The sequence below is a fragment of the Phaenicophaeus curvirostris genome, chromosome 1 (genome assembly GCF_032191515.1).
Source record: "Phaenicophaeus curvirostris isolate KB17595 chromosome 1, BPBGC_Pcur_1.0, whole genome shotgun sequence".
Classification (NCBI taxonomy): Eukaryota; Metazoa; Chordata; class Aves; order Cuculiformes; family Cuculidae; genus Phaenicophaeus; species Phaenicophaeus curvirostris.
The window spans coordinates 467,720-479,051 of record NC_091392.1 but is presented as its reverse complement, the minus strand read 5'-3'; the positions used below and the strand labels follow the sequence as shown (position 1 = coordinate 479,051).

Here is an 11,332-nt window from a genome sequence, read left to right as displayed (position 1 = left end):
TCAGGTACTTCCACCTGTCAGGACCTGCAGGAGCTCCTTCACCTTAGTGAAAAAGTCCACCAGCTTGTTGAGCTGATACAGGCAGGTGCTGAAAGCATTCGGCTCCGTCGCTGGGGTTATCTCCACAGGGTTTGTCGTGGTCGGAAAGTGGCTCCAAGTGCGTTCTGATGCAGGTGCCGCTGGAGCCGAGTAGTGCGTCATCACCCCCAGGATCCAGTCGCGGAAATGCTGCGTGGCGGTGTAGACCCCGGGACGATGGGCTCGGGCACAGCCTGTCCCAAAGCTGGTCATCCCCACCAGCCAGAAGTGGTCAGTAGAGGGATCTTGGCAGACCAGAGGACCCCCGCTGTCCCCCTGCGGAGAAGAAAAGAGGATTCAGAGGGTGCTGGGGGCTCCGTAAGCCCAAGGGATCTGCTCCTGCTCTCTGCCAGCAGCTGCCAGAGCTGTGTTCCCTGCCCAGAAAGGTTCTCCTAGAGTGCTGGAGCCAACAGAACGTGGTTGGGGAGGTGTTTGTGGGACTCTCAGGCAGGTTCTCTCCTGGCTGTGGGGCAGAGGGATGTTCCAGGGTTGGTCCCTGCATGCTGAGAACATGGGATGAGCTTTTTTGCAGAGTCACAGTGCTGTGGGACAACTGGACGCTGAGCATGGAGCAGCAGCTGGAGACGAGGAGGTGACCCCCGGAGCGATGGGGACCCCGCGGTGGGAGGGGGACTTGCTAGGGGCTGGGATCACCCTCCTACCTGGCAGGTGTCGATGCCGCCCTGCGCGTAGCCCGCACACAGGTTGTGGGGGTGGACGGCGCCCCTGTACCACCCGCTGCTGTTACAGACTTGGGTGTCGATGAGGTGGACGCGGGCCTCCTGCAGCACCGGCAGTGCTCCAGAAGCTGTGGGGACAAGACAGGAATGAACCCCCAGCACACGCCACCAGTTCTCCTCCTCTCTTCCCCAGGGCTTGGCTTTGCATCGGCAGCGGCATCGCTGTGGTGTTCCCCTTCCACCCTGCTCTGGTTGGCAGCTCATTCCCACCTCCCCGGACGCAGATCATAGAATCACCAGGTTGGAAAAGACCCATCGGATCATCGAGTCCAACCATTCCCATCAATCACTAACCCATGTCCCTCAGCACCTTGTCCACCCGCCCCTTAAACTCCTCCAGGGGAGGGGACTCCACCACCTCCCAGGATACAAATACGTCTGGGGAACTCACATCTGGCCGTGGTGACCCCCCAGCCACTGACGTAGCAGCTTCTCAGCTGACAGAGCTGCAGGGAGAAGTCGGGGACGCAGGCGAGCTGCACGTAGAGGCCGCAGTGGAAGGGCTCGTAGAGCTCCATCAGGGCGATGTCGTTCCTCTGAGTGATGTTATAATAGTCTTCGTGGATGATGATCCGCCTGACATAGCGCACTTGTTCCTCGGGACCCGGGCGAGTCAACGAGGTGGTTCCGGCCACCACGCGCCACGCTGGGACGTGCCTGGAAGGTGGATGGAGAGAGAAGTGAGAGGGAGAGGAGCCACGCGCTGCAGCTTCCCTGCCTCCTGCTTCCCAAGTGGGAGAGGAGAGCATCTAGGGAGGGTTCGACTGCCCCAACGCGCCCGAAAGAGAAGAATCATGGAGATGGAGGCATCAGGAATGCAGTGACACAAGCCCAGCCTTTTTCTGGATGCAGAAAAAGGGCGTCTGCCACGGTTTGAGGGATCTCCCTGTCCCCTGCTCCTCCTTACTGGGTATTGACGAAGCAGTGGGCGGCTGTCAGCACCCACTGGGGGTGGATGATGGTCCCTCCGCACACGGGGACGAAGTGCATCTCGAACACCTGCTGGACACTCACGATCCAAGGCCAGGAACCCAGCTGTGCATTTTTGCCTCCAACCACTCGCCCGGTGCCGTAAGCCAAGGGACGGAGTCCACAGGTCCTGTGGAAACCAGAAACTCGTTACTGTCCTGCTTGAGACTTGGGGCTGAAAGGCAGGTACCTTCCCTCCCGACCTGGCATCGCTGTGTGGAGCACGGAGCCAAGGAACCCTGTGGGGCACCCAGGTGTCCACCTCTGTCTCTGCTTTAGCTCTTAGGGAGCCCTTAGCAGCCTGGGAAATGGAGAAGAATGTCAGGAACCACATGGGGTTGGAGAAGGAACCACATGGGGTTGGTGAAGCTGTTGGGAAGCGAGCATCCTCCAGTGAAGCCCAGCAGCGTTGCCCAAGCTCCCTCCCAGCCTGTTCCACTCACTCGCAGGTGTCCCAGGAGCCCTGTGCTGGCCAGAACAGGGCCAGGAGGACGAGGACTAAGAGAACCTTCATGGTGTGAGCGACACGAGGTAGATGAAGGTCCGAGAGCTGGTGTCCAGCAGAGCACCAACCCACACGTTGCCCGTAGCGCCCACGCCGCCCGCAGAGCCCGTGGCCCCAAGCTGATGTCACAGAGCGGCTGCTTCTGGGGGCTGGGTCCGGGGAACTCGGGGCTGGGGGGGGACATGGGGTGTTCCAAGCGGGAGGGGAGGCAGGAGGTGGGGTTGGACACCCCAAAATCCCCTACAAAACGCTCTGCTGGGGTGGTGTGTGTGGTTCCGAGCTCTGCCTGCCCCGAGCCAGCAGGGAAACCCCAAGGGTGGCAGCACAGGCTCTCTGGGAAGGGCACAGAATCGTTGAGGTTGGGAAAGAACTCGAAGATCATCCAGTTCAACCATCCACACAACACCAGCTGTGCCTACTAAGCCACGTCCCAATGTGTCACCCCAACACGTTTTCCTAACACCTCCAGGGATGGAGACTCCACCGCACCCTCTGCCAGGGCTTCATCGCTCTTTCAGTAAAGAATTTTTTCCTAGTATCCATCTAAAGCTCCTCTGGCACAACCTGAGTCCCTTCCCTCTTGTTCTGGTGCTTGTCCCTGGGGAGAACACAACAACTCGCCTCAGCACAACCTCCTTTCTGGGAGCTGCAGAGAGCGATGAGGTCTCCTCTTAAGCCTCCTCTTCTCCAGACTAAACAGCCCCAGGTCCCTCAGCCGCTCCCAGAAACCCTGTTCTCCAGCCCCTTCCCCAGCTCCATTCCCTTCTCCGGACAAACTCCAGCCCCTCAAGGTCTTTCTTAGAGCGAGTAGCCCAATCCTGAACCCAGGATTTGAGGTGCAGCCTCCCCAGCGCTGAGCCAAGAGGACAATCCCTTCCCTGCTCCCCCTGGCCACACCACGGCTGGTCCAAGCCAGGAGGCTATTGGCCTTTTTGGCCACCTGGGCCCCTGCTGGTTCCTGTTCTGCTGCTGCCGACCAGCACCCCAGGTCCTTTTCCTCCGCTTTTCCCCACGCCCGGAGCGTTCCCTGGGGTTGTTGTGCCCAACACCCTGTGCCACTCACTCGCAGGTCTCCCACGATGCCTGCGCCCGCTGGCACAGGGCCAGCAGGAGGAAGGCGAGGAGCATCTTCATGGTGCCAGCGAGACGAGGGAGATGAAGATCCGAGAGCTGGTGTCCAGCAGAGCACCAGCCCATACACTGCCTGTAGCGCCCACGCCGCCCGCAGAGCCCGTGGCCCCAAGCTGATGTCACAGAGCGGCTGCTTCTGGGGGCTGGGTCTGGGGAACTCGGGGCTGGGGGGGGACATGGGGTGTTCCAAGTGGGAGGGGAGGCAGGAGGAGGGGTTGGACACCCCAAAATCCCCTACAAAATGCTCTGCTGGGGTGGTGTGTGTGGGCAGCCCGGGATCAGGCACCAGCACCTGGCTCTGAGCTCTCCTGCTGCATCCAAAGAGCGTGGCCAGCAGGGAGGGAGGGGATTCTGCCCCACTATTTCTCTCTGGTGAGGCCTCAGCTGCAGGTTTGGGTCTACTTCTGGAATCCTGACCAGAAGAAGCAGATGGAGCTATTGGAACGAGTTCAGAGGAGGCTCCAAGGATGATGCGAGGGCTGCAGAACCTCCTGTACGACGACAGGCTGAGAGAGTTGGGGTTGTTCAGCCTGGAGAAGAGAAGGCTCCACGACCTTAGAGAGACCTTCCAGTACCTGAAGGGGCTCCAAGAAAGCTGGGGAGGGACTGTTCACAAAGGCTTTTGTGGATAGGACGAGGGGCAATGGGGATAAACTGGAGATGGGCAGAGTTAGACTGGACATGAGGAGGAATTCCATAGGGAATGGCTGGGTTTGCAGTCCACCACACAACAGCGCTCAGCAGGAGCCATGCTGGATAGGGGATCCCGGAATGGCGCAGGCTGGGAAAGCCTTTCGGTTCATACCATGGAATCACAGAATGATCATCCAGTTCCAACCCCCCTGCCATGGGCAGGGACGCCTCCCACTGGATCAGGCTGCTCGGTTGCTCAAAGCTGGATCTGGATGCTCAAACTTCAAACAGCCTTGAGGGGGGAAATTGCAGACTCTAAACTAGATAAAAAGAGACCTGTAGCTTACAAAATGCATCAAAGAGTGCTTCTATCCAACGGTGACTGGGAGGTTGCTATAAGGTCTCCCCGGAGCCTTCTCTTCTCCACGCTGAACCACCCCAACTCTCTCAGCCTCTCCTCACATGGGACATGCTCCTGCTCTCGGATCATCTTTGTAGCCTCCTCTGGGCCTGTTCCAACAGCTCCATCTCCTTCTCCTGCTGAGGGTTCCAGCCCTGGCCCCAACCCTCCAGCTGAGGTCTCCCAGAGAAGAGCAGAGGGGACAATCCCCTCCCTCCCTGCTGGCCACGTTCTCTGGATGCAGCCCAGGAGGATTCTGGGCTGTGAGCGCACCTTGTGGCTCATGTGGAGCTTCTCGTCCCCCATCACCCCAAGTCCTTCTCCTCAGGGCTGCTCCCAATCTCCTCATTCCCCAGTCTGGATTGAAAATGCAGATTGCCCCGTGTTGGAACATTTTACACAGAACAAGGCCTGGATGCTGTGAGATTGTTTAATACTGAACAACTCTAACACGGCCTTGAAACAGAGAGCCGAAAGATAAACAGGGGCCAGTTGGGAGGAATGTAGTGGCTACTTCTGTGGGAACCAGCACGGGCTGAAAGAAAAACAATTGAAGAGAACTGTCAACATAGTTAAGTTCAGTATAACTTGGTTTCTTAGCATGTGCAGTAGTTTAGCCAATAATAGATTAGTAATAGCCTTATGGACAGCTACCTTTAACCAATAATACACTGTAGATACCCTGGTGGGCACCCAGTTGCGTAACCGAAAAGGGTTTATAAAGAAACAGCTAAGCTCAATAAAGTGAACACTCGCTGATCACATTGATCTCTGCGTTTTGGTTCCATGCTCCCGTAAACGAGTGGCGCCCGAACAGGGACCCTCAGATTGCTTGCCGAAGTTGCTCTGAATGACTGAAGACGCGGTAGAGGGTGGAAGGACCGGCCGAAAACTTTCCGGCACTGACCCGGTGCTGAAGATTTTTCCGGCACTGCTGAAGATTTTCCGGCACTGCTGATGATTTTCCGGCATTGCTGATGGCTTTCCGGCATTGCTGAAGATTGGAGTAAGACGCGCGTCCAAATAAAGAAGACTCCGGAGTCAAAGATCCGCCACAGGCAAGTAGCGGCGGTCGGGGGAGGAATGGGTTCCACACTTTTTAAAGATAATGAAGAGGCAGTGGTGAAAATCCTCCAAACTATCCTCTCCAAGAGGGTCTGAGAGACACCGACAAGGAGCTCGATCCCCCCCATCACTGTCCCTCAGACCAACGGGCTCAAGCCAGCGGGGAGGCACAGTAGCAGGGAGAAGTTGAAAGATTGCAAGCTTTGATCTGTGTGCGGCATGGCAGTCAGCGCTGGGAACTAATTAGTGATGAAGCGATAAAGGAGATTCCAAAAACTGTAAAAAGAGAACCAAGCTGCCCGGCCAAGGGCCGCTCCCCCACCCCCCCCACCCCTCCAGCTCCCGCAGAGCGGGCCTCTGCCCTGGGCTGAGGGGGGAGCCGCTCACCACCACTGCCGCCGCGAAACCCAGACAGTTTCAGCGTTACAGAAGGGCCTGTTAATAGATACAAGAAGAAATGGCTCAATTAAACAACGTTGGTACCAGTTCAAGAATCAAGACAGTTCTAAACACTTATAAAGATACTGGATGTTGGAAAGCTGAAACAGGCATGACCTTTCTATGGTGTTTATAGATACATCAAAGGGTGTGCTCGACAAGCAGGTAGACAACTGAGCAGTTACAGAAGCCTTAATTTTGCAATCTGTGACAAAAAATCCTAATGATGAATGTAGAAAGATATGGTGCAGTCTGAAAACTCCTACAACAAGAGCTGGGATCACTTACCTATCAAGCACAGAATCAGGAGAGACACTGCTAAATAGATTGATGAAGGTGCAATATGTAATGTTTTTTTTGCAATTAGCAGGAGATGATCAAATTGTGCTAAAGTTGAAGCATGTACAAACCATGTCGTCAAAATCAGAGCAAATATAAGACAATGTGAAAGTGCTATTGAAAAACAGTTATTATGGACAATGGGCAGGTCTGTATAAGCTACTTACATGGGGACGAGGTTGTGTTTGAGTTTAAGAGATGAAGGACCAGTTTGGGCACCTGCGAGGTGGATCAAGCCCACGTTGCTGCATGACAAGTGTTGAGCCCCAGCCACGAAAACAGTCAACAAGAATGAGGAGGACGTTAACATTATGGATGCTCTTAATCTTCTAGGTGGTAGCTAAAGGATGTCCCTGGGTGTTGGATTCTCGAAAGAATGGGTGGATAACAAGATGGGTATGAGAACTCTTGGTCAAAGGAGGAATGTTGTTTTATTGCTGTTGATTGCTTTGACAATTATCCTGTGTGTTACAGTGTATACAACGTCAAGTCGATCGTGTGTTTCAACTGAACGCTTTAGTCGAAAAACAAAAAAGGAGCTTAAAGAATTTGATGCTTCCTGCGTAGATGAAATACAGTTTTGGTCTCCTTCAGCTTTTACTGCTCTAGCTTTGTTTATTCCTGCCTAGTCAACCAAAGACAAGTACCCAACTGCAACTTGTGGCTGTCGGAGAAGTAATCAGAAAGGGACGATGACGAACACTGGCATTAAGTGGGAATGAGCCCGACAGCATCCATATTCCAATGACAGTGGCCGATTGGGAATGATGCATGTGACCTTCTATACCTTTACAGCTTGCGTTACTGAGATATAGTGGACACATATCCACGGACATGCTGGTGGAAAAAATTGGACACCTTCTAAAGAATTATCAATGGATTTTATTCCTTGCTGTAAGGAAAGACCCATGCGTTTTCTACTAGCTGCAAAGATACGGTCAAGTTTTGGAACCCAGAAACAATCATAGCAGTCTCAATTTTAGCTCCGGGAGTAGCAGCCACCGGAACCTTGGCCCAACTAAATCAACTAGGATGCTAGCTCTCCAAACAAACAAATGCTACATCCAAAGCGCTGTCTGAATTGCTGCTTGATGTAGACTCCATGCGACATGCCACGTTACAGAACCGGGCAGACACAGATTTTTTATTGTTAGCACAAGGCCATGGTTGTGAAGATTTTGAGAAGATGTGTTGTTTCAATCTCTCTGACATCTGACAAATGGCTAACATCAGTGTTTAACAATCTCTCTCCATGGCTGGTATCGTACATGACAAAAGTTTTACGTTGGCTTAGAATTTTATTGTTAATCATAGTTGTAGTTCGTTTGGCGTATAGATGCATAATGAAACAAGTATCAACGTTGTCACAAAAGGTATTGCTTGTACAAGAAAAAGACGGGGAATTTGTTGGGAAATGGTTAAGTGAACAAGGCCCTTGAAGGAGCTGTATAAACAATCTCGCAGTTAAATGATGAGCTGAGAGCAGGTGGCTGTACAAGCAATTCTTTTTGACAACATTAAGCCTTACTCTAAGATAAGTCAGCACATAGTTTAGAAAACTTGAATCAAAACAGGGCATTGTATCCTTGAACATAGAAAGTGTAGCAGGATGTTAGAAGCAAAATAGCACGTAATAGTTAATGAATATTAACATGGGGGCATTAGGAATATAGCTAATGAACATGTATTTGCATGCTGTTACTAACCAAAGAAATTGTAATACGATGATGTAGTTGAGTATAAGGAAAGTATATAACCTAACTTCTTTTGAATAAAGTTGACCTTGCTTTATCAATCATATTGATTTGACCGCTTGGTTCCTCCCGTCCCGGCAGGGCAGTTTTTCTACCTTTCAGTTACGCGTGTTCTTCCCCAAACTGTGTCAGATAAGCAGGATATTGTAAATAACCATAGGACTTGTCAGATCTGGAAGCTCAAGCCTGCACACCTCTTAACAAATAATTCACTCCTTCACTCATTAAACTGGAATCCTGTAAATCACAGAATCATGGAATGGTTTGGGTCGGAAGGGACCTCAAAGCCCAGCCAGTTCCAACCCTCCTGCCGTGGGCAGGGACACCTCCCACTGAGTCAGAGTGCTCGAAGCTCCATCCAACCTGGCCTTCATTGGGGTCATTGAGGTCCCTTCCAACCCAAACCATCCTGTGATTCTCTGAAGACCTCCAGCCCCTGGAACCACCATTCCCTTCTTCTCTCCCTCTTGTCCAACCAGGCACGGGGTCACCCTTTGGAGTGAGTCTTTCCCTTCGTGCCCTTCTCACCTTGTGCAGTGACCACAATGGAGACCTTGCCTCGCCCAGGAGACAGAATGAGGCTGAAGCAGAGTTTGCTGTGAAAACTATTTATTACTACACAGAGAACAGACTAGAAACAACATCCTAACAAAACACAACCAGTCATCGTAGGCTTAGAGCTTGAGGTGGGAGGGCAGGAGCAAGCAGGTCTGGGACCTCAAGGCTGCCTGTGGAGCAGCAGCCAGCGGCCCAGCACAACGTGGTGGTGGCATCATTCAGCCTGCCCTGCGTCCTCTTCCCCCTGTTCTCAGGTCCTTCGACCTGTCAGGACCTGCAGGAGCTCCATCACCTTAGTGAAGAAGTCCACCAGCTTGTTGATTGGAATCGGGCAGGCGCTGAAAGCGCTCGGCTCCGTCACTGGGGTTATCTCCGCAGGGTTTGTCGTGGTCGGAAAGTGGCTCCAAGTGCGTTCTGATGCAGGTGCCGCTGGAGCCGAGTAGCGCTTCATCACCCCCAGGATCCAGTCGCGGAAATGCTGCGTGGCGGTGTAGACCCCGGGACGATGGGCTCGGGCACAGCCTGTCCCAAAGCTGGTCACCCCCACCAGCCAGAAGTGGTCAGTAGAGGGATCTTGGCAGACCAGAGGACCCCCGCTGTCCCCCTGCGGAGAAGAAAAGAGGATTCAGAGAGTGCTGGGGGCTCCGTAAGCCCCAGGGATCTGCTCCTGCTCTCTGCCAGCAGTTGCCAGAGCTGTGTTCCCTGCCCAGAAAGGTTCTCCTAGAGTGCTGGAGCCAACGGAATGTGGTTGGGGAGGTGTTTGTGGGACTCTCAGGCAGGTTCTCTCCTGGCTGTGGGGCAGAGGGATGTTCCAGGGTTGGTCCCTGCATGCTGAGAACATGGGATGAGCTTTTTTGCAGAGTCACAGTGCTGTGGGACAACTGGACGCTGAGCATGGAGCAGCAGCTGGAGATGAGGAGGAGACCCCCGGAGTGATGGGGACCCCGTGGTGGGAGGGGGACTTGCTAGGGACTGGGACCACCCTCCTACCTGGTAGGTGTCGATGCCGCCCTGCGCGTAGCCCGCACACAGGTTGTGGGGGTGGACGGCGCCCCTGTACCACCCGCTGCTGTTACAGACTTGGGTGTCGATGAGGTGGACGCGGGCCTCCTGCAGCACCGGCAGTGCTCCAGAAGCTGTGGGGACAAGACAGGAATGAACCCCCAGCACACGCCACCAGTTCTCCTCCTCTCTTCCCCAGGGCTTGGCTTTGCATCGGCAGCGGCATCGCTGTGGTGTTCCCCTTCCACCCTGCTCTGGTTGGCAGCTCATTCCCACCTCCCCGGACGCAGATCATAGAATCATAGAATCACCAGGTTGGAAAAGACCTATCGGATCATCGAGTCCAACCATTCCCATCAATCACTAACCCATGTCCCTCAGCACCTCGTCCACCCGCCCCTTAAACTCCTCCAGGGGAGGGGACTCCACCACCTCCCAGGATACAAATACGTCTGGGGAACTCACATCTGGCCGTGGTGACCCCCCAGCCGCTGACGTAGCAGCTTCTCAGCTGCCAGAGCTGCAGGGAGAAGTCGGGGACGCAGGCGAGCTGCACGTAGAGGCCGCAGTGGAAGGACTCGTAGAGCTCCATCAGGGCGATGTCGTTCCTCTGAGTGATGTTGTAATAGTCTTCGTGGATGATGATGCGCCTGACATAGCGCACTTGTTCCTCGGGACCCGGGCGAGTCAACGAGGTGGTTCCGGCCACCACGCGCCACGCTGGGACGTGCCTGGAAGGTGGATGGAGAGAGAAGTGAGAGGGAGAGGAGCCACGCGCTGCAGCTTCCCTGCCTCGTGCTTCCCAAGTGGGAGTGGAGAGCATCTAGGGAGGGTGCAACTGCCCCAACGCGCCCGAAGGAGAAGAATCATGGAGATGGAGGCATCGGGAATGCAGTGACACAAGCCCAACCTTTTTCTGGATGCAGAAAAAGGGCGTCTGCCAGGGTTTGAGGGATCTCCCTGTCCCCTGCTCCTCCTTACTGGGTATTGACGAAGCAGTGGGCGGCTGTCAGCACCCACTGGGGGTGGATGATGGTCCCTCCGCACACGGGGGCCAAGTGCGTCTTGAACACTTGCTGGACGCTCACAATCCATGGCCAGGAACCCAGCTGTGCATTTTTGCCTCCAACCACTCGCCCGGTGCCATAAGCCAAGGGACGGAGTCCACAGGTCCTGTGGAAACCAGAAACTCGTTACTGTCCTGCTTGAGACTTGGGGCTGAAGGGCAGGTACCTTCCCTCCCCAGCCGGCATCGCTGTGTGGAGCACGGAGCCAAGGAACCCTGTGGGGCACCCAGGTGTCCACCTCTGTCTCTGCTTTAGCTCTTAGGGCAGCCTGGGAAATGTAGAAGAATGTCACCACATGGGGTTGGAGAAGGAACCACATGAAGCTGGAGAAGGAACGATATGGAGCTGGAGAAGGAACCACATGGAGCTGGAGAAGGAACCATATAGGATTGGAGAAGGAACTACATGGAGTTGGAGAAAGAACAATATGGAGCTGGAGAGGGAACCACATGGAGGTGGAGAAGGAACAACATGGGGTTGGAGAAGGAACCACATGGGGTTGGTGAAGCTGTTGGGAAGCGCGCATCCTCCAGTGAAGCCCAGCAGCGTTGCCCAAGCTCCCTCCCAGCCTGTTCCACTCACTCGCAGGTGTCCCAGGAGCCCTGTGCTGGCCAGAACAAGGCCAGGAGGATGAGGACTAAGAGAACCTTCAT

At 54.4% G+C, this 11,332-nt stretch overlaps 2 protein-coding genes across 2 annotated transcripts; both read right to left on the bottom strand.

Moving 5' to 3' along the window:
* LOC138716801 (acrosin-like) lies at positions 1-3,426 on the bottom strand. The gene is made up of 6 exons (XM_069849981.1): positions 3,356-3,426; positions 2,367-2,462; positions 1,726-1,917; positions 1,210-1,475; positions 741-886; positions 1-354 (listed from the first exon to the last, which is right to left on the bottom strand). Exons 1-6 carry the CDS (start codon positions 3,424-3,426, stop codon positions 1-3), a joined length of 1,125 nt encoding a protein of 374 aa, XP_069706082.1.
* A 1,853-nt stretch (positions 3,427-5,279) lies between these two features.
* Positions 5,280-11,332, bottom strand: LOC138716799 (acrosin-like). Its single transcript, XM_069849980.1, has 6 exons — positions 11,262-11,332; positions 10,594-10,785; positions 10,078-10,343; positions 9,601-9,746; positions 8,885-9,214; positions 5,280-5,450 (listed from the first exon to the last, which is right to left on the bottom strand). The coding sequence occupies exons 1-6, from the start codon at positions 11,330-11,332 to the stop codon at positions 5,280-5,282; spliced, it is 1,176 nt and encodes a 391-aa protein (XP_069706081.1).

What these genes read in the sequence shown, in the direction of transcription:
- LOC138716801 (XM_069849981.1), bottom strand. Translation starts at nt 3,426, where the DNA reads ATGAAGATGCTCCTCGCCTTCCTCCTGCTGGCCCTGTGCCAGCGGGCG. An exon ending in GCATCGTGGGAGACCTGCGA is followed by an intron (nt 2,463 to 3,355) that starts GTGAGTGGCACA and finishes GTCCCCCCCCAG; the next exon opens with CCCCGAGTTCCCCGGACCCA. An exon ending in GCGTGGGCGCTACGGGCAAC is followed by an intron (nt 1,918 to 2,366) that starts GTGTGGGTTGGT and finishes TGGTTTCCACAG; the next exon opens with GACCTGTGGACTCCGTCCCT.
- LOC138716799 (XM_069849980.1), bottom strand. Translation starts at nt 11,332, where the DNA reads ATGAAGGTTCTCTTAGTCCTCATCCTCCTGGCCTTGTTCTGGCCAGCA. An exon ending in GGCTCCTGGGACACCTGCGA is followed by an intron (nt 10,786 to 11,261) that starts GTGAGTGGAACA and finishes TGGTTTCCACAG; the next exon opens with GACCTGTGGACTCCGTCCCT. An exon ending in GCGGCATCGACACCTACCAG is followed by an intron (nt 9,215 to 9,600) that starts GTAGGAGGGTGG and finishes TCTTCTCCGCAG; the next exon opens with GGGGACAGCGGGGGTCCTCT.